This window comes from Diorhabda sublineata, chromosome 10, assembly GCF_026230105.1.
Source record: "Diorhabda sublineata isolate icDioSubl1.1 chromosome 10, icDioSubl1.1, whole genome shotgun sequence".
NCBI lineage: Eukaryota > Metazoa > Arthropoda > Insecta > Coleoptera > Chrysomelidae > Diorhabda > Diorhabda sublineata.
The window spans coordinates 8,088,615-8,115,860 of NC_079483.1; the positions used below are offsets into that span (position 1 = coordinate 8,088,615).

At 27.2% G+C, this 27,246-nt stretch overlaps 3 protein-coding genes across 6 annotated transcripts in view; 2 read left to right on the top strand and 1 right to left on the bottom strand.

Annotated features, from left to right (window-relative positions):
* Nucleotides 1-49: 49 nt before the first annotated feature.
* On the bottom strand, nt 50-20,855 carry LOC130449388 (exportin-6-like). Of its 2 annotated transcripts, XM_056787181.1 has the most exons (18): nt 20,631-20,855; nt 18,351-19,016; nt 13,492-13,698; nt 13,242-13,439; nt 13,006-13,186; nt 11,371-11,609; nt 11,143-11,312; nt 9,079-9,285; nt 8,909-9,017; nt 8,764-8,856; nt 8,535-8,686; nt 4,451-4,618; nt 3,979-4,377; nt 3,614-3,905; nt 1,059-1,261; nt 753-981; nt 454-687; nt 50-378 (listed from the first exon to the last, which is right to left on the bottom strand). In XM_056787181.1, the coding sequence occupies exons 2-18, from the start codon at nt 18,354-18,356 to the stop codon at nt 298-300; spliced, it is 3,168 nt and encodes a 1,055-aa protein (XP_056643159.1). In that variant the 5' UTR covers nt 18,357-19,016; nt 20,631-20,855; the 3' UTR covers nt 50-297. The 2 variants fall into 2 exon arrangements, with proteins under 2 accessions (XP_056643159.1, XP_056643160.1); XM_056787182.1 differs by lacking the exons at nt 18,351-19,016; nt 20,631-20,855 and adding an exon at nt 13,788-13,929.
* Nucleotides 14,671-17,899, top strand: LOC130449391 (vesicle transport through interaction with t-SNAREs homolog 1A). Of its 2 annotated transcripts, XM_056787190.1 has the most exons (4): nt 14,677-14,921; nt 14,988-15,046; nt 15,098-15,445; nt 15,499-17,899. In XM_056787190.1, exons 1-4 carry the CDS (start codon nt 14,828-14,830, stop codon nt 15,652-15,654), a joined length of 657 nt encoding a protein of 218 aa, XP_056643168.1. In that variant the 5' UTR covers nt 14,677-14,827; the 3' UTR covers nt 15,655-17,899. The 2 variants fall into 2 exon arrangements, with proteins under 2 accessions (XP_056643166.1, XP_056643168.1); XM_056787188.1 differs by having other exon boundaries at nt 14,671-15,046.
* Nucleotides 19,534-27,246, top strand: part of LOC130449389 (bone morphogenetic protein receptor type-1B) — a 74,010-nt gene continuing 66,297 nt past the window's right edge. The window contains exon 1 of one of the 2 annotated variants that reach the window (XM_056787183.1): nt 19,534-19,719. In XM_056787183.1, coding sequence (XP_056643161.1) covers nt 19,641-19,719 — 79 coding nt within the window. In that variant the 5' untranslated portion in view covers nt 19,534-19,640. The remainder of the gene's footprint in view (nt 19,720-27,246) is intronic. The other variant, XM_056787185.1, reaches the window with a different exon arrangement.

Genomic DNA, 27,246 nt, shown 5'->3' on the forward strand with positions numbered 1-27,246 from the left:
ACCTTCAATCTAACACAAAAGTGATTAAGGATAATTAAAAACGAAATAATTATAAAAATTTCATTTATTAACTTAATAAATTACAAATTACTTTCGTAAGTTGAGCATTCGTATCAAAATTACATATACAAACAGTCTCTATACAAAGAAGTGACGAAAAAAAACTTTTTTCAATTTAGAATTAATCGCGGTATATCCCGAAGAGTTCGTATTAAATAAGTGGAGTGAAACGACTATTTTAAACTATCACAATTGAATAAATTTGAAAAAAAAAAATAAATAAATAAAAAGTAAGTCTCAACGACTAATATTACAAATTCTATAATGTCGAGCCTCGGTTATAAAATTTTGTAAATTATGTACAAATGTCGGCATATCCTACAAAAAAAAATTAGAAACTCAAATATCTCCGGATAATTAGTTAATTTAAAATTTTTGAAAAATCCAACTTACGGTATCGTGATTATGCTGAAAATTCCTCAACAAAACCTCCCGTTGTTGATGCGACACCCCATCAACGCTCTCCACGAATTTTCCGAGGAAAGTACAGAATTCGTCGAAATTAACGGCCGCCATATTGTAAACCGCCATTTGTATATCCTCCGACAGAGAACTCTGAGATTTATCCAACAGACAATTCAAAAGGACAGAAAGAAATTCGGAAAGAAGACGGCAACGAAACAACATCTGAAAATCGAAATTTTTATATTATCGCGATAAAAAAAAAGAAGATTAGTTAATAATTCACTCGCCTTATGGTACAATTTCCATTTCGAATTGAGATCCTCCAACGCCGCCAAACTTATACGGAAAATGTTAATGTCATGTTGCAACAACGCCTGACCGAAAACTTGTAGCACCGCCAACAATTGTTCGGGTTGTTGGGGTCGTTCGGCGCCAGGATCCGAATCGCTGCAACCCGGCGAATAACCTAACCTCACTTGCGATACGTAGAAATACTGCCAACGGTGAAGTAGAATACTAAATTGAGGAAAAAGAAGAAGAAAAAAAAGGTTTTAATATTTTTTTTTTGGTGTGAGTATAAAGTCGGACGTTACCTGTACAATAAAGTTAATAGGGCGACGAAGACGTCGCCGCCGTGGGAAACGACCGAAGGGTAAATGGTTTCCATACATAATTGAAGTATACCCGGTAGAAAAATTTTGTGATTACTACCGGGGGCTTCTACTACTAATTGTAATATTTGCAGGAGTTTGTCCAAGCCGCACAACGAACTGGCTTGTCTTTCGTTCATAGTCGCCTAAAAATCAATTCACAATAAAATAAATTTAACGTTCACGACGACGAAATAAAATAAATTCAATGTTAATATCAAATAAATAAAATGAACAATAATGTCGCTGAAATAAATAATCATATGTCAATGTCATGAGAATAGAATAAATTTAATGTAAATAAGGTCAAAATAAGATAAATAAGAATAAATATTAGAAAAATTCAATCAAATATAAATAATTGAATAAATTAGAAAAAAATAAATGAAAGAATAAAATGAAAAAAATATATAATAAACATTAAAATAAATTTCTTCCAATATAAATAATTCAATAAGTTTAAATAAAATGGAAAAAAAAATAAAAATTAAAATAAATCCTATTAAATATAAACAATTGAAAACATTGAAATAAAATGATATAAATTGGAAAAAGAATAAATATTAAAAAAAAATTAATTAAATATAAATAATTGAATAAATTGAAATAAAATGAAATAAATTGGAAAAAAAATAAAAATTAAAATAAATCCTATTAAATATATACAATTGAAAACATTGAAATAAAATGATATAAATTGGAAAAAAATGAATATTAAAAAAAATTCAATTAAATATAAATAATTGAATAAATTGAAATAAAATGAAATAAATTGGAAAAAAAGTAAAAATTAAAATAAATCCTATTAAATATAAACAATTGAAAACATTGAAATAAAATGATATAAATTGGAAAAAGAATAAATATTAAAAAAAAACAATTAAATATAAATAATTGAATAAATTGAAATAAAATGAAATAAATTGGAAAAAAAAATAAAAATTAAAATAAATCCTATTAAATATATACAATTGAAAACATTGAAATAAAATGAAATAAATTGGAAAAAAAATAAATATTAAAAAAAATTCAATTAAATATAAATAATTGAATACATTGAAATAAAATGAAATAAATTGGAAAAAAAATAAAAATTAAAATAAATCCTATTAAATATAAACAATTGAAAACAGAGAAATAAAATGATATAAATTGGAAAAAGAATAAATAAATATTAAAAAAAATTCAATTAGATATAATTGAATAAATTAAAATAAATGGAGGAATAAAATGAACAAAATATATAATAAACATTAAAATACATTCCATAAAATATAAATAATTTAATAAATTAAAATAAAATGAAATAAATTGGAAAAAAAATAAATGAAGGAATAAAATGGAAAATAAGAAAAATAAAAATTAAAATAAATCCTATTAAATATAAACAATTGGATAAATTGAAATAAAATTTAATAAATTGGAAAAAAAAATAAATGAAGGAATAAAATGAAGAAAATAATAAATGAATAATGAAAAAATTCAATCAAATATAAATAATTGGATAAATTAAAATAAAATGAAATAAATTCGAGAAAAAAATAAACGAAAGAATAAAGTAAAAAAAATTGATAAATTCAATTAAATGGAGGAATAAAATGAAAAAAATATATAATAAACATTAAAATACATTCCATCAAATATAAATTTAATAAATTAAAATAAAATTAAATAAATTGGAAAACAAATAAATGAATGGATAAAATGGAAAATAAAAAAAATTAAAATTAAAATAAATCCTATTAAATATAAACAATTGGATAAATTGAAATAAAATTGAATAAATTGGAAAAAAAAATAAATGAAGGAATAAAATGGAAAATAAAAAAATAAAAATTAAAATAAATCCTATTAAATATAAACAATTGGATAAATTAAAATAAAATGAAATAAATTGGAAAAAAAATAAATGAATGGATAAAATGGAAAATAAAAAAAATTAAAATTAAAATAAATCCTATTAAATATAAACAATTGGATAAATTGAAATAAAATTGAATAAATTGGAAAAAAAAATAAATGAAGGAATAAAATGGAAAATAAAAAAATAAAAATTAAAATAAATCCTATTAAATATAAACAATTGGATAAATTGAAATAAAATTGAATAAATTGGAAAAAAAAATAAATGAATGGATAAAATGGAAAATAAAAAAAATAAAAATTAAAATAAATCCTATTAAATATAAACAATTGGATAAATTGAAATAAAAATGAATAAATTGGAAAAAAAATAAATGAAGGAATAAAATGGAAAATAAAAAAATAAAAATTAAAATAAATCCTATTAAATATAAACAATTGGATAAATTGAAATAAAATTGAATAAATTGGAAAAAAAATAAATGAAAGAATAAAATTAAATGTTGGAAAAAAGTGAAAAAAATAAATAAATATTAAAATGAATATAAATAATTAAATAAATTGAAATAAAAATGAATAATAAATAGAATAAATTGATAATATGACGTGTATATGTATATGAATTTCGCACTAACCTGCATAAAAACCTGTACGGCACTTTTGATTTCGTCGACTCCCAATTGTTGCTGCAACACACCCATCACGTCGAGGAAAAAAGTCAACACGTGATTACTGATTTCCTTGCACCTAACTAACGACGGGAACATGAACAATCCGTGTTGTATGGTTGGTTTTAAGGCAATCGTTACAAGTTTTTTAGACGATATAGGAAAATGTCTACAACTTTGTATTATCACAGATAAACTGGGTAACACGCTTTCGACGACACCCTGTATACGATCCTCTCTAGCGTCCGAAGCGAGTTCTCTGAATAACAAACGAATTAAAAAAAAAAACAATTTCGAAAACGAGAAAATCGACGTTTGAACCGACAATTTACCTGAAATCTTTGGTTAGGTGTTCGAAGAAGGCTCCCACGAAATGATTCCTCTGAGTCGAATCTTCTTGGTTCAGTTCCCCCCAAGGTTTCAACAACATATTACTGACGGCGTTGTTCACTATACAGTTTGTCTGTTTATCGAAAAATTTCAGATTTGGCGCGGCGTGTATGAATTGAACTACCCCCGGTATTATTATCAAATTCGGCGGGAACATTAGATCGGTTAAGGTGAGTAGAAGAAGAGCGGCGGAATGGCGGACTTTACCGTCAGCGGTGTTGCCGATGTCTCTCAATACGGGTAGCGTGATGTCCAGGACCGTCTTCACGATGTGGTTATTTAAATTTTTATGCGTAAAATGTGTTAATAATGTTTTTATAGCCGATAAAAGTTGACTGTTTCTAAAAATTTACCAAAAAAAAAAAAAAAAAAGTTGAAACTGAAATTACGAATCGATTAGGATTCGTTACTTACAGTTCAATAAAATTTGTTGATAATTTTGAATCGTTTTCTCTTAATATTAGTTCGTTAAATTTCGGTTTATTAGCTAAAGAGGCACTTTCTAATATTTTTTCCAATACGCTATTCATTACCGTTATAACAGCTTCGTTACCATTTTGATCTACGTAAATTGATGATAACCTAAAAATTTTTCGGGAAAAAAAATTTTTTTTCGAATATCGATATAAATACAAAATTTACCAAAATAAACGGACATATATATAATTTATTAAATTCTAAAAATTAAGTATTATTTAAAATTTAATTACAAGTACGCAGATGGTCATGCCGGATCTGAACATACTCGATATGTAGTCGAATCGAATAGAGAATAAGTTAAACGAATGGATGTACCTACACGTGTCGTTTATATTATAGGATAATTGTAGTTTGAAAAAATTACAATGAAAATTATATTTACAACAATATTCAGGACGAAATCGAAAAATTTCCGTTTCCAAAATATTCAAATATCCAACATGCAACAGAACGTTAATTGAAAAAAAAGAAGAGAGAAATTGACAGATCTCATAATTGCAAATGGAGTATTAAGTGAATAAGTGAAAATCTGTAATGGAAAAAATACGTGAAACGATTGAAAAAAGAAAGTGAAAAAGTGAAAAATTGGAAAATAATCGAGAATAAGTGAAAGTGGTAAATAGAAAACTGCATAATCGACAAAAAATTACGAGAAAAGCAGAAGGTGGGGATGTAATTGTGAGTTCAAAGAATTGTTCAAAAAACTGCTTTTAGATTGAATTATGGAATGAATTTGATGTTTTATAGAAATATAGTGATGAAATATGTGATTTGAAATTATATTTTACATTTACCGTGAAAAGAATACTATAAATTTGATCAAATTACTGTAGTTTACCTTATTTCAATTTCAATTTTTAAAATTTCGTATTCGTAATATTCTAACTAAGTATGATAACGAAATTTACGATATTCATATGTGAAACTTATCAAATAAACGAAATTTCAATTAAATTTTAATATAAAACAATCTTTGTGTTGATTAACTACAATTAGAAAGTGAATTTTCTCGAAATTCAATGTGTGTAGCTTTTAGCACCATTGGAGCTTTTTATAGTGTTAAAACTGACGAAACTTGTGATCTTAAGTATTTTTGATCAATATCCATAATCAAAAAGATTAAAGTCAAATGATAATTACATTTAAGTTAGAAATTGTTAAAACCACAAAATTTTTATTCAAATTCCGATTAAAAACATATTTTTGAAGTTCCAGGTTTTTATAAAACTGAAACTAGTTTTTCAACAATTTAATCATCTGAGCTCTTTTTAGAGTGAAAACTTATGAAAAGTGTGATTTTAAGTCCCGTTGATCACATTCCAAGTTATAAATATGGCAAAAATGACCAAATTTTGAATAAAATACGAATTAATCAAAATTTATGATTAAAAAGACCATAATTTGATTTTAAGTGATTATAATTTATGTAATTTAAAATCTAATAGCTAGATTCAAGCTTAAAATGGCCAAAATCAACCAAAGTTTGAATAAAATTCTAATTGAAACTGACCTGTGTGATTTCAAATGCAACTGATCAAAAATTCATAATAAACAAGAATATTAATTACATTCTAATGATTATAGTAAACTCAACCTCAAATATCGCCTGCTGAGAACCATAGTGGCGTAAGCCCAAAAACATCATACTGGAGAAAACAGCATTCCAAATTTTTACAAAACTTCAAACTAAATCAACAGGGCAACAGCTTCCTTTATAATTTTTTTTTGCTTTTTTCCTTCAAATTTTAGCCTCTTTCTTAGACATAACAAGGGTAATAGTTTAAAATAAATCATGCGCCGTTCCCACCCTAAACGTGCGGCTCTTTTGCTCCCCTCTCTCATGGCGAATAACGCTCTCTACAGGCAAAGCTTTGAAATAACTTCTGCACATAAAACATAGGTCATCCTAGTGTTGTTTGGATGTCTTAACTCGAAAATCGATTTAGTAGATTTAGTAGTAGTTAGTTTCGCCACTATGATTCTCAACAGGTGATATAGTAACTTTTTTGCATTTAAGACATAAATCGAGTGTAAAATGACCAAAAAGACCAAATTTTAAATGAAATTTCAATTAAAAACATTTTATTGATGATTAAATGACATAACAAGCTGAAACATCAGGTTTTTCATCAATTTTCACTGTCTTTTTATAATTCAAACTGCTAAAATGTGTGATTTTAAGTCTCATTAATCAAAATCCGTAATCAAAAAGACTTGATTAAATTTTAATGATTATACTAGACTTAATACCAAATTTAGATGTTTTTTATTTGAATGTGAGACACAAATTAGATTAAAATGGTTAAAAAAATGAAATTCTGAATAAAGTTCAGATTAAAAACCTTTTTCCGACTTTTAAAAGAGAATAAATTGAGTTTTTTATGAATATTTGCCTTTGATCAAAATCCATAATCGAAAATACTTTAAATGTCATCTAGTTGAGCTTAAAATGGCGAAAAAGTCCAAATTTCGAATGAAACTGGAACCAAAAACCTATTTTTGAAATTTCTCTACCACTACAAGACGATAAATCGAGTTGTCATCAATTTCCACCATCTTAAGAGCTCCTTTTAGAGTTAAAACTGATAAAACTACCGAATTTAAGTTCAGTTGATCAAAATCCATAATCAAAAAGACTATTAATTAGATTCTAATTATTATAGTCGGTTTTTTTTCATTTGACACAAATTGTGTTAAAAATAGCTGAAAAGACGAAATTTCGGATTAAAAATCTTTTTAGAAGCGGAAAACTCGAGTTTTTCATGAATATTTGCCGTTGATTACAATCCATAATCAAAAACACTATAAAAATCATTCAAATGATTATAATTGACGTAATTTCAAATCTAGTTGCTGTTTTTTGTGTATAAAAACCTATTTTTGACATTTTTTTATCAAAACAAACTGATAAATCAAGTTGTTCATTGATTTCCACCATCTTTAGAGCTATTTTTAGAGTTAAAACTCGTTGATCTAAATCCATAATCAAAAACACTATAAACGTCATTCAAATAATTATAATTGTCAAATCTAGTCGTTATTTTTTGTATTTGAGACACAAATTGAGTTTAAAATGGCCAAATTTTAAAGGAAATTTGCATTAAAAACTTATTTTTGACGTTTAATCACCATAACAAGCCAAAAAATCAAATTTTTTATCAAACTTCACCATCATTAGAGCTCTTTTTAGAGTTAAAAGTGATGAAACGTATGGTCTCAAACACTATTGATCAAACTCCATAATAAAAAACGCTATAAAAGTCAATCAACAAATTATAATTGAATTAATACCAAATTTGGATGTTTTTTCTTTGAATTTGTGACTTAAATTGAACAAAATTTTAAATAAATTTCATATTAAAAACTTTTTTACGAGAGTTTGAAGTGAATAACTTGAGTTTTTCACGAAATTCTGTTGTTGATCAAAATCCATAATTTGAAACACTAAATATCATTCAAATGATTATAATTGACGTAATCTCAAATAATCTAGTTACTATTTATTGTATTTCGAGACACAAATTGAGCTTAAAAAGGTCAAATTTTAAAGGAAATTGTCATTAAAAACCTGTTTTTGACATGACTTGATCTCAAAATCTAGTTGCTATCTTTTTTTTGAGTTTAACAACATAAAATTTTCTTGGATTAATGAAAAAGACCAAATTTTGAAGGAAAAAACCATTTCTCTACCATAACAATCCAATAAATCAACTTTTTCATCAATTTCCAACATCTTTAGAGCTCTTTTTGGAGACATTTTAAGTTTTATTGATCAAAATTCATAAACGTCATTCAAATAATTATAATTGTTAAATCTAGTTGCAATTTTTTGTATTTTTACACACAAATTGAGTTTTAAAATAGTCGGAACAACAAATTTTCCAAAAAATTTCCTAATAAATCATTCTTTTAACAATTAAAAGGTTAAATGAAAAAAATGTAAAACCTAGAAATTATTTTAAAAAAATTCATATCCTCATCAGTACCTAAGCGAATTGAATTAATTTGTCTTACTCACCTGGTAAGCATTTGGGTGAGTGAAGAAAAATCTTTAAAAACATAACAAAGTCTTCTGCTTTCCGATAATTCCAATTTCAAACAATGATTTTGATAACCCAGAGACGCATCTAAACTTCGGAACATATCGAAAGAAACTATCCAAGGCGAAAGCTACAAAATCAATTAAATCACGACGTTGAGACACTGAATTAACACTAAAACGAGGTTAGAATCCTAGAGAAACTCACCACTAATCCAAAAGTTTCGTCCTGGGCGTATTCGGCGATAACGGCAATGACTTCTATAGTTGTTTTCAAAAATATCTGCCATTCAGTCTCGTTCTAAACAAAATTAGTTGAAGAAAAAAAAAAATTTTCAATGAAATTTACTCACATCCTCGTCTAAATCCACTTCGTTGATACAATTGAGTTGAGAAAAGTTACAAGTGAATTGGATTTTTTTCAACAGAGCTGTTACCAAAGTTACAAACACATCCGAGTACCTTCAAAATTGAATATTTCGATAAAAATTTCGTTTCCGGTTGAAATTTTCGTTAAACTCACTTTTTCGCGTTTTCCGGTTTTAGTTGTTTGACGAAACTAACCCAAACTGTCGTACAGCATAAATAGCATCGAACTGTTGGTAATTGCATGGTGAGTTGAAATAAGGGTGATAAAAACCCCAATGCAGTGAAACCCGGTTCGGATTCTAGTTTCCAAAGGTGATGTTCGATAAGTAATACCAACAATTCCGACAGTTTTTCCATGAAACTACAAAATATCACATAAACACTCTATTAAAATACGAATTAACGAAAGTAAAAGTTAGGTTATGTATTCATTAATTTTAATTGTTTTTTACATTTCTATTTTTATATTTACGCTCCTATTTTATTAAATTCGAATCCCTAACAGGTAATTATAATAATAATGTTTGTAGGATAAGTTTAATTAGTATTTGTATATCAAAACTTACTTAAAAAACGACTTCAGATTGTGAATATTTAAAAACGTCTCATAACAAACACTTTTTCTCTTATTTTTGCACTTTTTATAACAATGATGGAAAGTTTAATTGTATTATAATATTTATAAACCGAAATACCCATTTTACGACTTTTATATAACAAAACTTATTTTGACAAAGCGCAAATTTTGTTAATAATTATTGACATAAAACATTCTTCTTTTTTCTATATCTTGTCCTTTACCTATGTAGTTATTTATTACTGTGAAACTGGAAAATATTTGAGAAAATCGTATTACTTACTTAATATTTCGCAAATTCAGACATTCATACTGAATCTAATTAATTACAATGATTATTTTTATAATAAATTATTGATTAGATAACTAATTACGAATTTACAAACATTATTTTTACATTGAAAAGAATTAAAGTTGACTTTGGCAACATAGCAGTAAATTTGCTGTTCGATAGGCATACGAGGGGTATACGAAAAATTGGAATTAAAAAAAAGTAAATTCAATAAAAAATATTATCAAAATCTAAAAATATCTATTTGAACCACTCGTAACGCGTAATTCGTCGTCGTCAAATATTCCCTACTTTCTGAATAGCCCCCGTAATCAGAAATTACGATAAATTGACATTTAGATAGACATCTGTCAACGAGAATTTTTATAAAAAAGAAGAATTGAAATACGATCGAGTATTATAAAAAAGAAGAAGGAAACAAGTACAAAACTCCGGAACATAGATAATTCATATACAATATACATAGAGAAGACAGTAAAAGGGTGTAGGTTACGTTCATTAATATCAATTTGACATTAATATATTTCATTTTATCAAATATACAGTAAAAACTCCATTGCGTCAGTAATTACGTCATAATAATTGGAAAATATTACGAAATCTACATTAGCAACTTGCCTGAGTCGTTTAGTAGGCAAAAGACAAGTTACAAGGAAAAAAAGAATTATCTAACCAACTACGTGTCAAAGGTATGTGAACAATCACTTAATTTGAGGTTATGTATAACTAATGTAGTTCAATTGTTGTCTTAAAAATTCACTTTTATTTGAATTCATAAATATAAAATTTATATATATATATATATATATATATATATATATATATATATATATATATATATATATATATATATATATATATATATAGATATCTATGATTCAGTATATTATTTCAAAATCGAAACGAAGCTGGCTGAATAACTTTAATAGCTAAGACAGGAACCTTTTTAGTTTAGAGGAAGTTAATTTAAGTGACTGTTTATGTCAATAATTTGATTGTGTTATGAGTTATCTTATAATTTCTTTCGTGTTTTTGTTTTTTTTTTCTTAGTTATTGTAATAAAAGCTATTTTTTTTTCACAATATAATGTGAATGAATTGATAATTGTTTGTGAATTATACCAAAATAGATCAAACAGTGAGTGTATATCAAGGAAATTTTGAAAAAGAATGTGGTGTAACCTTAAATTGTTGTAAGAAATAATTTTTTATGATAACACGATACTAATAAGGAGATTTTAAATCGATTTGCTGTAAAAGAAGTAAGTTAAATATTATAAAAATATCGAAAATTATTAAATCAATAATAACAATATAAAAACCGTGAAATATTCTAAAAAAAATACGTACATGGGATCAAGTGAATCTATTCTATTGGACGAACTCGTGATATCTTTCAACAAATCTTCGATTTGATGATAAAGTTGAAAATAAAAGGGTTGGGTATGGGGCGGTGTGCATTTTCTATAAAGAAGTTCGTTAATCGTCGACAAGGCAAGAACGCACATATCATCGTCGTCCTATCAAAAAAAACAACTCAAAAATTTGGAAAAATAGGTTAATTACTTCGTCTATTACCTGTGAATACGAGGAAACGTTAGTAAAACTAAAAATGGCGGATATAATTTGCGAAGGAATCCTCTGAATGGGGGCCCAAGTAAATAAGTGTTGTACTGTTTCTAGGGCTTGTTTGGTCAACATTTTCGTATCGGGTCTGAAGGCCGATGTCACCAAATGTTGAGATAACGTCGGGGACGACGAAGGATGCGCGGGCGAAGGCGGCGGGGTGGCAGTGGAAGTGTGTCGCGGTTTCGACCCTACCGACAATATATTTTCACATCGAATCCCAAAAACGTCATAAAATTTTTCGAAAATCAACAATATAAATATCGATTATACAGGGTGAAAATTGAATTTCACTTCAAACATCAAAAGGATACGGAATACGATCAATTTTAAGGTTAGCTACATACTTTTATGGTTTTTAAATGATTTACTCTTGAGGTGGTTTAATAAAAAATAATCTCATTTAATATTGTTGGGATTCTATCATTTACAGAATGTTTTACTCGAAAATATTTTTAAATTTCCAGCAGAATTAGCTGTAGCGCCGTTTTGTTCAAACTATCAATGTATAGTGATTGTACTTGAAAATCTCCGCGCTCCACCGCCAGTTTTAATAAAAATCAACTCGATGTTGACAACTTGAAATGCCGGCAAAAACTATTCAGAAACCTCCTCCAAAAGCCACGTTTTCTTTTATCTAACACTTCGAGAATCATTCTCTGGGTATATTTGCCGATTTACGAGAGAAAAATTATTAGAAGACATAATCTATTGAATATTTCGAATATAGTTCCAAGAAAACTCGAAAACACCCTGTATATTCAATGATTTACAGTGAAAATATTATTAGAAGAGAAAATCTATTTAATATTTCACATAGTAGTTTGGGAATATTCTAAAACTCGAAAACACCCAGTATATTCCCTAATTTATAGTACAGCCCGAAAATATTCAAAACCACCCTGTATATTCGCATGTATATAACTTTTTACCAATATAAATCAACAATAATGATGCAACACCCTGTATATTCGTCTGTTTACAATAAAAACGTTATTAGAAGAGACAATAAAACGATAAAAGTAAAACACGCTGTATATTCGTCCATTTACAAAGTAAAATTTATTAGAAGACAAAATCTGTTGAATATTTAAAATATTGGCTGGAAAATATTTAAAAAAACCCTGTATATTTGCATGTTTATCACTTTTAATCAATAAAAATCAACAATAAAAATGAAACACCCTGTATATTCACCGATTTACAAACGAAAAATTGATTAGAAGACAAAATCTGTTAAATCTTTCAAATATTAGCTGGAAAATATTCAAAAACACCCTGTATATTCGCATGTGTATAACTTTTGTACATATAAATCAACAATAAAAGTGAAACACCCTGTATATTAATTAAATATTTTGAATAGTAGCCTAAATATTTTCAAAATGTTAATTAAACATGAAAAGATTGTGGAATTATAAAAAATAACAATATTTGAACTAGTTTTTGAAAACAAAAGTTCAATTATATAACTTCATATCAACATAAATCAACAATAAAATAAATTTATCGCCTTAAATTCGAAAATAAAAAACTTAAATGCAATAACATTAAGTCATTTTTTAACCACATAACTCTCGCACTTACCTAGATTTTCCAATATATTCGTCAACATCTGAAAAACTATGGGAATGTATTGTTGTAACAGTCTTGTAACTTCATCTTTCCTAGTACCATCGGTAAATGTCGCTTGAATTCCCATGAATTCCTCACTACAAGTTTTCAGTAGAATCAACCCCATCAATTGACTAGCTTCCGATTTCAACAGCTAAAAAACAAACAGAAATTAAAATTCCATACAATTAAATAAATTTCAGGCTCACTTCTAATACGTTATCGAAAAAATTCGGATATCTAAGAGGCCAATCATGTTTCGCTATATCCACTAGCAATTTAGCATATTTAGTCCTGAAAAAATGCGGTGAAGAATGTCCGTTTTCTACTAAAAAATTTTGCAATACGTTTTTTATTTCTTCTTTAGAAGACCAATCGATGTTATCCCACTGTTGGTTTATCACAGACTATAAAATTTTCACTTTTTAAACAATTTTTAAACAAAAGAATCGTACTAACCTCTAAAGTTGATAAGGCGAACATTTTAACGTATTGACTGGATGTATTCGTGATAAAATAAATGCAGTACCTCCATAGGTGAGGCAGTGATTTGAAGTAATTCAATTGAATTTCTATATCATGTTTTCTCCTATTGCTCGTGTGTGGATTAAAAAACTCGTCCATTAAATGTTCGAGTGCAAACAATGATCCGTTATCCGGAGGATCCTACAAGTTTTATCAGGATATACGTAAAAGTAATTAAGAAATACTGATTTTTTTTCGTTTGATGTATAAAAACATATTTGTTATCTTACCATTGTTATGCACAGATGTACTAAATTCGATTTTTTTTATTAGTAAAGAAATGTTAAAAAAGAAATCAAAGTTGTTAAAATTTATAACCAAGTTCCCTACCCTATGGTCTATAGTAAATGACACTGAAGTCGGAATGACAGAAAACTGTCAGACTTATTATTTTCATTGGTTAACTAAAGAAAATATTAAGGTGTGGTCGCATAACGATTTTGAAGTAAATAAGCGTAATAAATCCAACCAATCAACGCTATTTTTAATAACACCATACTTAATAATAATAAATACTGCATTAATCTACATTAAAACAATTATTATTTATATTGTAGATCCAAATATTGGTATAAAAAAGTGTACTGATTAGTTGTTTTTATTACGCTCGGTGTATTTTAAAACTTTTATTTTCTTCATGTGACTACACCCTCATTGACACCTTGGCAACTGACATTTTAATCGTAGTACAATTTTACGCATTCCATAATATTTCGTGATATTTATATTAAAACTATTATTAATAAAAGTATTAAAAACAATTAATTCACTTCAACTTTTAACTACTTGGACCTTTTGTTATGTTTTTCGTAATGATTAATAGCGATTTTTCGAGAGAAAATCAGTTAAAAGTAATATAATAATGACTTGAAAAGGACAAAAAGTTGAATTTTGAACTAATTTTCTATCAAGAGACCTAAACTCAAGATAAATCATAAAAACAACTTTCTATACACAAATTTTAGTCGTCTATAACAATATGGGTGACGTTTTAAGTCTGACAGATAGTATAAATATCGATAAAAGAGAAGAAGACTAGACGTTACTGTTAATTTATAAAATATGTTATAATTATATTTATTTATTTTCAACATGGGATTTAAATTTTATATTTTTAAGAAGTTTATAATATATATTATATTTAATAAAAACATTTTAGTAATATATCAATAATTTGACATATGTGAAACGTTATGACATGACCTATAAAATAGCGCCATCTTTAATAAAATAATGAAAACACGATAAAAATAAAAATCGAAACCACACAATGGTTTCACTTTTTGAAAATTACGAACAGCAATATTCAGTATTAACAGCCGACATTACCGCCCAAATTGGACTCCTAACAGCCTCAGCTACTAGTAAGCGAACGTTTATTTTTTTTAATTTAAAATGTAGGTTAACCACCTACCTTTTTTTTCCTATAGAAGATCGTCGCCAGCTCATTTCAAATATTGAAAAACATGTCGAAGAAGCTCAAGAATTGGTAAGATTTTTATAATATTTATAATCTTAGGTATTAATATTCGTTATTTAGCTGGAACAAATGGAGTTGGAAGCGAGAGAAGTGGATCAATCGAAAAGACAAAGATGTAGAACGAAATTGGATTGTTACAGAGCCGAATTGAAGAGACTCACTTTGGATTATATAAAATCAAGATCGGTTAAACAAGGAATTTTATACGACAGTACGGAAGAATTGAACGACATCAGAATATCTTCTGATCAAAAACAGAGGCTTTTAGACAATTCCGAAAGGATAGAAAGAACCGGAAAGAAACTCGAGGAAGGTTATAGAGTCGTAGTGGAAACCCAAGAAATCGGCAACGAAGTATTGAAGAATTTAGGCGAACAGAGGGAAACTATACAAAGAAGTAGAACAAGGGTGAGAAAATATTTATTATAATGAAATTTATGTGAAATTAACGGGTTTTTTAGCTACGAGAAGCCGATGAGGAACTAAATAGATCCGGTAGATTGATGAATTCGATGATTATGAGATCTTTACAACAAAAAGTTGTGATTTATACAGTTTGTGTTTGCTTCATTATAGCTGTTTGTCTCGGGGTTTATATAGGGATCAAAAGAAGATGAAAATACGTTTTAATCAAACTTAGAACATTGTAAGTGCAAATTTTATTAAATTAAGTCGTAATTTTCACTAAATTAACCATATAATTAATTTATAAGACAATTTAATCGTGTTTTTTGGGTTTTCAGTAAATTTTTCTTTTTTAATTTTCATATTTTTTATAATTGTATCAAAAAATAGAGGGAAGTTTATTATTTTGTTTATTTGTGGGTTTAAAAAATGTCTATTAACAGTTAGTTTGCGTGTATCTATCAGCGGAAAAGGGGTTAATGTATGATGTTGGTGGGAAACGATGTTAAATTGATAATTTTAGGTTGTTTTGTTCAAATTTGAGTTCAATTCTGTCAGAAACTTTCCTATTTTGGAAAGAATATACAAATATGTCTTATTATTTGTCTATCTTTCGCTTAAAGGACATAACTTTCAGCGTCAGTCAGAAATTATGTGAAATTGGTGAAATTCCTCAATTTTTAAATTAATTTGGGTTTAATTTTTGCTAAAACTTCTGCTATTTCGTAATATTGTGGTTTATATGTTCATCAAAAGATGAAAAATGTTTTTTCTGAATGAAATGGACAAATATCTCATGAATTTACTCTACGGTCAACTTAAAGGGCTTAAATCACACGAAAAAGGTGTTGAACACGTGAAATTTTTCGAAATTCCTTCTTCTGACCCTTCCAGGCATTTAATCAAGATTTTTGGTCAAATTTGGGTTTAATTTTTGCTAAAACTTGTACTATTTCGTAATATTGTGGTATATGTTCATCAAAAGGCTGAAAAATATCTTTTTTCTGAATGGAATGAACTAAAAAATGGAAATATCTTTTAGATTTAGCCTACGGTCAACATAAAGGACTGAAATAGATGGTTTTAGGTGGAAATGTTGTTAATCTGATGAAATTCTTCAAAATTTGGTTTAAAGTTTCTTTTTTTTTTACTATTTCAATCATCAAAAGGTAATTTTTGAGTAAATTTAACAAAATCAACTAAAAAATGTCGAAGTATCTCATGAACTTGGTCTAAGGTCAAAATGAAGGCCTCAAATACATGATCTTAGTTGGAAATGTTCATAAACTGATGAAATTCTTCAAAATTAACTTCAAATTTCCTTTTTTTTATTATTCCAGCCATTAAATGAAGATTTTTGTAAAAAGCTCTGGTATTTTCAAATGTTGTGTCTTATGTTCGAAAAATTAAAGAAAATTGATTTTTTCTGAATGAAATGAACTAAAAAATGTACAAATATGTTTTGTCTTTTGTCTATCTTTTGCCTAAAGGACGTAAAGGTGTGTAGTGATTGAAAATGTAGTTAAATTTTTGAAATTTGATTAAAAAATTCTTCTTTTGACCATTCCAGCCATTAAATGAAAATTTTTCATCAAATTTGACTCAAATTTTTATTTTCCCTTGATTATATCTTTTACCCATCCATCTAATGTTGATAATTTGTAACCAAACGAGATGTACCAAGATTTTTTGTTATATTTTAGTTCATTTTTCGCAAAAAATTTCACAAAACTCCAAATATATCTTCAAATTCAAGAATATTTCCTTTAATTCTTAAAGACCTCTAAATATAAGACTTTAACCTTACAATTTCTCGTTTCTATTATAAAGTCACTTTGTAATTTAATTTAATTTTAAAACATATAAAACTGTCTAAAAATTGAAGAAATTCATTTATTTTTGCACTTATTATGTAAAAGTTTTCAAAAACGTTAAATTCAACCCAGAATATGTGTATATAAACATTTATATATGTATAATTACTAGTCTTTTAAATTTAAGAAAATTTTTAAACAATTTCGTCAAATTTGAATGAAATGTTTAAAATGAAATTTCATTTTGTATTGTATTTGATGAAATTTTTAATCTGTGAATACAAAAATGCTTACGAGCCTTGTAAACCTTTTGTATTTACTTGTATCAACAACAATACGGCACAAAAGCCCCTAGATTTGAATAATCACAACCGGAAATATTTACGTCGTTAATCTATATTTAAATAATTTTTAAGGTAAACACATATAGTATTTAACGTGTAAATAATATGATTTACGTTTAACAGAGATCCAAGACTTTGTGTACGACTGACCAGCTCAGTAAAAAAAAATTTTTGTTGATAATTTCGTCCTGCTAGTCAGTTTGACACCAAATCTAATTAAATTTTACGTTTATACATTCCTGTATACATATGACGCTGCAAATGTGATTGTTTTATCAATAAAACTAATTTAAATGAAATTTTGTTTTTTTGTATCTTTTATTTTTAAATCCTAAAACCCTGTTTTAAATTAAAAAAAAGCTATTAAACTGTGATTTTAGTACAAAAATTTGTTATATCGAACGCAATTACCCCACAAAAGATTACAATTAGTGTTAATTCACCAGCAATTCAATTTTTATAGTATATATTATTTTCAAATACGAATGGGCTGTCCTAATTATAAAATTTCGTCGATTATAGAAATCTCTATTAGATTCTTTACAATTTGAACAAATATGAAAAATATGGTTTTTCTCAATAAAACTAATTTAAACAAACGAAATTTTGTTTTTTTGTCATATTTTATTTCTAAATCTTAAAACCCTGTTTTAAATTCAATAAAAAGGTATTATACTGTGATTTCGGTAAAAGAAACTGTTATATTAAACGGAATTACGCCTCAGAAGATTACAATTATTATTATCTTACCTGCATATCAATTTTTCGATATATTTCCAAATATGAATGTGCTAGTACGATACTGTCCTAATTATTATAAAATTTCATCAATTATAAAAACACTTATTTAATCCTATTAAAATGTTTAATATTTATACAAATGTATAACTAAAAATGTTATTATTAGTTTTTTATACGTGTAACAATAAAAAGTATTTGTAACAACTGAAATTTTACCCACTTCACGAACTGTTAAAAAATTATCTCACTATATTGATAACTCAAAAATAAAAATTAATATGTGGAAATGTATGTTTTCAAAATAAACTACACACAAAAACAATTAAAATATTGTACATGAAAAATTCGTTATTGTTTGGAACAGCCATTTTGTAATCTTGTAGAACGTGTCAAATCTTTAGAAAGATATAGGAATAAAAGTATTACAAGACAACAATATTTATTCTTTATTCTTTCAGAATATCACTTAAAAAAATAAAATAAATCATCACTATTATCGATATTATTATAAATATCAACTATTAATCAATAAATTGATCATGAATCACACCTTTCATTAACCAGAATTACCAACTAAAATTATTTTCTTTTGTCCAACTTATGCGGACAGATTCAAAAGGAAAATATGCTTTCGGAAATTAATCAAGTAGATCATTTGTCAACTGACTGTGGATCCTAAAAAAGAACCAAATTAAGATAACAATTTACGAACGTAGCGTTCAATTTTCGATGAAAATTGCAAAATTTAAAACATGAAAATCTTAATTTCCATTACTCTTTTAGCGTGTTGATTCTACCATGTTATTTAATAATTGATAACGAAAAGTTATCAACGATTTATTAAAGTTTAATACTGATAACCAAGAGAATTAATAGTAGAGAGCCATTTAAGAGGATGAAATTGATTTCAACGTTCAAAAAATCATAGACAAATAAAACAGTCAACTGATCGCTTTCACCCACTGGTCTATCTAGCATATCGTTCCGATTATCTGATCAGTTTCTGAAATGTCCTAACATGAATGTTTGGAAAATAGTTATTGAAAACCGTTGACGAAATATAAATTATTATTAATATAATTTTTTTGTATATTAATATAGTTTTCTAGATTGTATTATTGTATATATTATATTTCCCAGCAGATGACCTTTTTACAGAAATCTGTACGGTTTGTTTTTTATACGAAAGATGGCATAGGATTATATATTATGTAGTACAGTTTAGGTATTTTTGACAGACGGTGAAGTGCAATTTGTGTTAATTTCCAATGAAATTTTCACGTAAATTCGGTGTTTAAAATGGTGAATTCGCGTGAACTGGCAGTGAAAAGTGCATCCTTCATACATTTTCCATCGGCGACTAACATTATTCAAACATGTAAGTAAATATTTTGTTAAATATATTACCCAATGCTTTCATATGTGACTTGACAGCTCTGATAGGAGGAATGTTTATGTTTTTTCTTTTAATTATATCGATTGGTACTATTTATAAGGGATTTTCCATACCTAATCGTATTATTATAACATCTGAAATATATTTTATATACAGTTCTCGTGAAAATTCAAAATATTTATAAAAGACTGCTAATTATTATACTTAAGAATTAATATAACTAATTGAATTTTATGTATTTATCTAAAATAATCCATTAAACATATCATATAACGAATAAGAATGATGAATAACATAAAAAGTAAGGTTATATCAATATGTAAGGAATCTCTATCCCAGATGGTGTTTATGTGCTTAAGAATTCAAAAACAACCAGAATGTTATCGAAATGTTATTTTTCTATATCGTTCACTTTGACTACTGTCAAATTTTCTTTGTAAAAACTGAATTTTTATGGGTAATAAGAAAGAAGAAAATATGATTAATGTTCAAGTTGACCTAGACGTAAATTACTTATACCGACGTATAAAAATAAAAAAAATTAAGAGTTAAAAGTAACTAAAATACAAAGTAGGTGTATATATATGTAAAAAAAAATCAAAATCTTGTTTGGAGCCATAACCCGTCAGTTTTTATAATTAATGTAACACCTCGGCATGGCGCTTATACCTGCCATCTCACGATGGGGCTGCCCACCAATAACATACCTGCCTCTTTCGCGTGATGAGCCCTAATAGGGGTCGAATATCGAAGTTTGACCTTGAGATTGAATACAACGACTAAATTTTAAGTGAAAATTTTTATTAACAATAATAAAAAAGATTACGTAAATTATTATTGACAAGATCATAAATTAAGAATGTCTATTGAGATAAAACGAAAGTTGTACTTACCAAAAATCGATTCAGTACTAATTTTTTTTAAATTTAACCCATATACCATAAAAGTCAGTAGTTCTTTTTACTTAATCATCTTTTATATCAGTCATAACAATCATGATTGACACGAAACTTTACCATATGGCGTAGTTATATCAATCATCCATTTAAAAAAAATAAAAGTTCGTTAATTACTTGGAATGATGATTTACAAAAGTGGTATCATAAAATTAAAACGCAACAAGTTTATTTTTAATAAAATAGTTACATATACGAGGGTTGTTACACAAGTTTTGAGACAAATAAAAACTTATATTTATATACTTGGATATGGATTTATTTCTTCAAAATATTCTTTGAAATGTGTTTCAACCAAATGTCGAATTTTTTTTTAATTCCGATTGCAAAACATGGGAATTTCGTATTCACACTTCATTCACATAACCTCAAACTTTATGTTGTAACAATCGAGTTTTTGTTTTTTTGTTGTTATCTTTTACGAGAAACTTTTTTTTCACAAACTTTTGTGAAAACACCTCTCTATGTCTCAAATACACTGTAATTTATTTGATTTGAAATATTTTGATAAAGTATCGAAAAAATTTTCATAATCAATTTCTCCCGTCGAAATATCAGCTTTTTTCAAATAGAAGGTGAGAATTTTGTATGTTGAAATGTCTACTTTCTGATGGTATAAAAAATATTACCATCACCGTAGTAAATTTTCTCAAAAAAAAGCAAAAAAAACACGTACCCGAACTTTTTTTTTAATAACCAAGCTGGTTGCTGAAACTTCTGAATTTTGATCAGAAATTCACACGAATTGGGTTGGGAAACAATTGAACACCCTCCTTATAGTCCCGATTTATCGCCATACAATTATTATTTATTTCAACCACCTCGTATTCATATATTATATATCTTTTTCAATCTGACAACGTTGACATTATAGTTAAGTATTTGAGTTACGACATAAGAATTTACGATAAGAATTTATTTTCCATAAAAGATTTTACCAATATTCGTTTTGAAATTATCAAAAATTTTGAATTCATATATACATTATTTATAACGTAAATTCCATCTCATTCTTCTTTTTTTTGTAGAGTTAAATCGGTCTGGTTCGATTTTATGCAACTAGTATATCTATCATATAAACATTACAGCTGGCGCACAGTTGCCAGATTTCCTTTATTTTCTAAAATAAATTAATAATTTTAATTAATTATTAATAAAAAAAATTAATTATATGGTTAAAACAGATTTTTATTTGATTTTCATATTGTAGATGATTTAATGATTAATATTACGCAAGTTATCACAGTTGAGTCGTATTTTGATAAAGACCTAAATACGTCGAAACATAAATCTTTTTTTCTATTAAATTGAGGACGAAGCTGAGCTGAAGTAAAATATACATTTCTAACATAATTATTATATTTAGGTGTTTAATATCTATTCCAATAAAATCAGAATGTTTTATGTTTCGTAAATTTCCATGATACTTTTTTTAAACCTGGCAACGTCGCCTATTATGATTTAATACTTGGTGTATGACGTCAGAATTGGAACTATTATAGGTATACCGAGTTAATTTTATAATACCATTTCAGATAATTTATTTATTTAATACTTTTATTCATAAAAAATATAATTATGAATATTTTTTAAAAACAAATCGGTTATATTCTTTCTATTCGTATTACGGTATATTCTTTCTTAGTTAGAACTCTCTTCTTCTTTTTTCCTTGCATCTATCTATCTATCTTGTAGTTCATAGAATAATAAAAAACATAGAACGATCACTTACAGTAGCGAAATATTTGACATTTGATTTCGTTACAGTTTTTTTTTTCAATTATCTTATCACAGTATATATATATATATATATATATATATATATATATATATATATATATAGAGAGAGAGAGAGAGAGAGAGAGAGAGAGAATGAGATAAAGTGATACCCACCCACGTTTCACACGGTAGATTTCTGACCTACATACCTACGTGTGTGTATGAATGCATGTAAGCATTATAAGCATTATTATAGCAGAAACAAACAACAAATGTACTTTCTTTGAAATTGATTCGATACACAGACCGTGTATTTCTAATCGACAATAATTTAGATTAATGCACGCAGTGGTGGATGAAGGAAGCTGTGACGTAGAAAACAGCGGCGGCTCGGGTGCAAAAAAATAAAAAAGAATTGTCTTAAATAGATTTCCGCTTATATATAAACTTTATATAACATTTCCAGTAGATCCAGTAGAAATCAATTCAAATTTTAACTAGTTACTAGTTGGTTTATGGTTCGCAATAAAAAAGAAGAAGAATACACGTATCGGAATCGTGGTAAGAACTGAACTTTTCCATATTCGATGTTAAATAATTATTCACAATCAACAACGTTGCCAGACTTCGAGTATAGTATAAAATAATCAGCTTATAACATTAATTGTATTGAAATCCAGAGACGGTTTCTACCCTTTTGTTCTTTCCAGTAGATCTCGATATTAAAAAAATATGTATGAAATAATTAAAATATAAAAAGACTATCAGTAACAGATGTTTGTCATATTTAATTAATTATATTTATATTTTTATATAAACGTCATTTCATTTTCGAATATACGAGGTGATTCAATAATTAAATAAATATATCTTATTAGATATAAAAGAAAACTCACTCGGTATATATTAGCGTTTATAAAAATATGAAACGATGAATAATTTTTTACTTAGTTTTCGATAATACGTAATCACTAAACCGATTATGAACCTATTTTCATAATAGAATCAAAAATATTTTTTTCAAGTGATGGAAAGTTCACTTTTTATAACATATGAAAATGAAAGCGACGTCCCGAGACAGATCTTATTAATTTTCTATATAAGATCAATTGTGAACGTTGAGATGTTAATAATACTGACAGTTATGACAAGATGAGTGACACGAACTGATGTAATAAGAGATATTTGAAGGAGGATTGCATCGACATTGATTTGCTTTTCATTAAAATGATGCTGCGTAGAAATTCTTTTCATTTATCATAAATTTTGATGGTTAGCAATAAAAAAGAAGAAGAATACACGTAGTAGAATCGTTGTACGAACTGAACTTTTCCATATTCGATGTTAAATAATTATTCACAATCAACAACGTTGCCAGACTTCGATTATAGTATAAAATAATCCAGAGACGGTTTCAACCTAATTTCTTTCGTTGTTTCAAGTTAGATGAGACATTCTATATAATATCAGTTGTCGTGGTACAATGCTCGATTTAGTTGAAAGATGATTGCTAGTTATCGTTAAATTTATTTTTTTTTAACGTCCGTTAGTTGATTCATACCAAATCGGACTAAGTGAAAATGATAATTCGTGGTCGAAAGGTCAGATTTGTTGAGCTCTATCATTAAAACGAACTAGTATATATATGTATAATTAAAATAAAAAGAGAAAGAGAAAATAACAGTTGGTTCGGTTAATATAGCAATAGGCAAAACGTGACTTGTCTAAAAAAATAATAAAATAACAATTAAACTAACGGAAAAAAATATATTTATTAATATCCGGCCTTATATGTAGTAAGATTAATGAATCCACACTTTTAGTAATTATTAATGAACTAAATACTGCATATAAGTATATAAATATAATATTTTTTTAAATACGTATAGATTAATTATTCCTTAAGACGACCCTGTCTTTTTATATTGTTGTCATGACAACGAAAGTAAAATGGCTACCTCTCGTTGATGACAGTTCTATATAAACATTATTATTTTATTAGATTGCGCCACCTATCGTGGACTTACAAAATGATAAAAACGACTTGTATTTAAAAAAATTATTAAACCTAATTATAATTGAATAAAAACTAATTAATCCGTTGGAGTATTTAATTAATAAGAAATCGATAAAGTCGGTCGTGATTTGCCATATATTCAAATCAGAATCACGAAATCGAACCAGGTCGATGAATCACCATCGTATAACGGTTATGTGTTTAGCTGCCGTATTTACGTTTATTTTTTCTCCTTTTCGAACATTGCCAATAGATATAAAGGCTAAATAAACACGTAAAGTCGTAAAATAAAACAGTGGGTGATTCTAAAAACGAAATAAAATCAAAAATTTGTATATTTTTCAACTTTATAAAAACATACGCAGTAGTATTGTGTGTTGCATAACTAATAGATTCAGTATATCGTGTTGTATAATTAATAATTGTTTATAAGATTTAGAATAGGATAAGTTCCCGATTTCACAATTTTTTTTTTGTTCGATCATCATTTCCGTGTAAACTCTTTTTAGTTACCGATCTCACACTCGAAATATCTCATCCGGCTAACAAAATATACCGCGTCATTTTGAGTTTTCTACTGGAAAAGAAACGAATAAATACAAAGTTTTAAAAAAAATGTAACCAACAAACTGTCTGGGTTTCAAGTCTTGAATCTATAAAGCATTCGAATAAATAAGATGAAATCTTCTTTCTCGGCTCGGCGGTTACTTTATATTCATTTCTTTTGTAATGTTATTTATACGATTTGACGGTACGGCGGGTAAAGAATTAAATTCCGAGAAGAACAGGACCGGATTCACTTAAACCGGGCAATCATATAACGAAATTTTTATTAATTGAATTAAAATTAAATAAAATATTTTTTGCGTTCATTGATACGTACAATTATCTAATAGGCGTCATGTATTACTACTAGGGGTAACGAAAAAATACTACTCCTACTATACTGAGTACTAATTTTTAATTTTCGATAAAAAAAGTTTTCTCATTAAAATATTTTTTAGGTTAATGTTTAGAATCTTTTATTTTTTTCATTTTGAAGGAAAAAGTTAGATTTCAATAATGTTTTATTGGCAGATTCGGTCCTGTTCGGTCACGAATACGTGACAAAAGATTCGAAGCCATTAAATTTAAATGCTCGACACTGTTAACGGCCACGTCGATTCTGAAGTTACTCTTCGACGCAAAAAAAGTTGAAAAAAAGACACTTCTCACCGAAAGGCGGCGTTATCTCGTCCAAATATCTAGCGACAATAACGAACGATGTTTTCTGACCAGTTTTTACAGAGAATCGGACACAATTTATTTATTTTTTTTTTGTTTTCGAAACCGATACACTGATACGAAGTGTCAAATTCGACGCTTGGAGTAATCAAGAATGTTGGTCCACATTTGACCGGACTATTATATAGTGAACATACACTACAGTGTTAAAAAAGAAGAAGAAAAACTGCTTGATATTTAGGATAGAACCGAATTCTGAACCAAGTCAGGATCGTCTAATGTCGAATATTTTTTGTTATTTGTCTGTTGCATTTTCTAACCTTAAAAAAAAACATGGAAAGTTGATGATCGTGATGATGAAATTTCAAATAAAATTTAGAGCTAAACTAAACCAGCGTGTTTTGGATTATTATTATACCAAATTTAATAAAAACTGGCCGAAACTCCTTCTTTTATGGCTTCCTTTGACTTTTCAGGGGTAGTTGTGGGGGTTTGAGAAGGTTTTAGTGCCCATTTAATTGAACGGGGTGCTAGAAAGCTGCAAATTTTCAAACAATTCTCGAATTGGTTCTGAATCAATTCCAATTTTGAAAATACACATGTGAACTAATCTTCGATACACCCTGTAGTATATTATTGATTAATCGCTGTGAAATTATAAAAATTTTCGTTCAAATATTTTGATAAAAAAAATTATTTCATTTCAATAAGTTTTTAATTGTAATCCTAGGGCCGCCCCTGGATACATTTAAATCAATTTTATTATACAATAAAATCACTTGTGTCGTTCTTTTCTATCCTATCTCTATGTTCGATTCTGTTTTCGACGTGTGAGATGCACATCATCGAACATGGGGCAAAAAAAAAGAAAATAATCCTCCCGCACTTAAAAGGCATTTAGCTTTGATTATTGGTTACATGCCGAGTCATTAGAACGCCCATATAATGTTGGGATACGTCTTAAGTGGATGACGAAGCTATTATAACATTATACGCTCGAACCAGATTTCCAGCACGTTCGTTAAGAAATAGATATTGAAAAAAATATTTCGTTGTAGTAAATAAATAAATTTCGTATAAAAACGCGTTACCCCGTATATCAAAGTACTACTAACAATTTGTTTTATCTATGGTGATGAATTCTCAGAAACCGCGGTAACATTGACACTCTATAGAAACAACAGAAATAATAAAAAAGAAGAATAGAACACATCCGGTCGTCAAGCGTTACATAAATAAACGAAAAGCCGACCACAAGAACACGTGTTTTTATAATGCGCCATCGATCTCGTATTCAAATCTCGGAGTGAACCAGAGAAGGCATGACGAAAACTGAAATACAAAAAAGAAGAATGTAATAGTCCAGTCAATATGGATATTAATTAGGAATTTATGAAAATTTCAATTTATTATTATAAATATTTTTAAAAATGAGTGAAATATGTAGTTTAAATTAATGGAGTTGCAGTTTAAGAAAATTATAGAATTTAATTTACCAATAGATTTAACAATTTCAAAAATATTTTTTTAAAATAGTAAAAAACCGGGTCTAAAATTATTTTTTTATTGTTTGTATGGGCATATCTATGTATT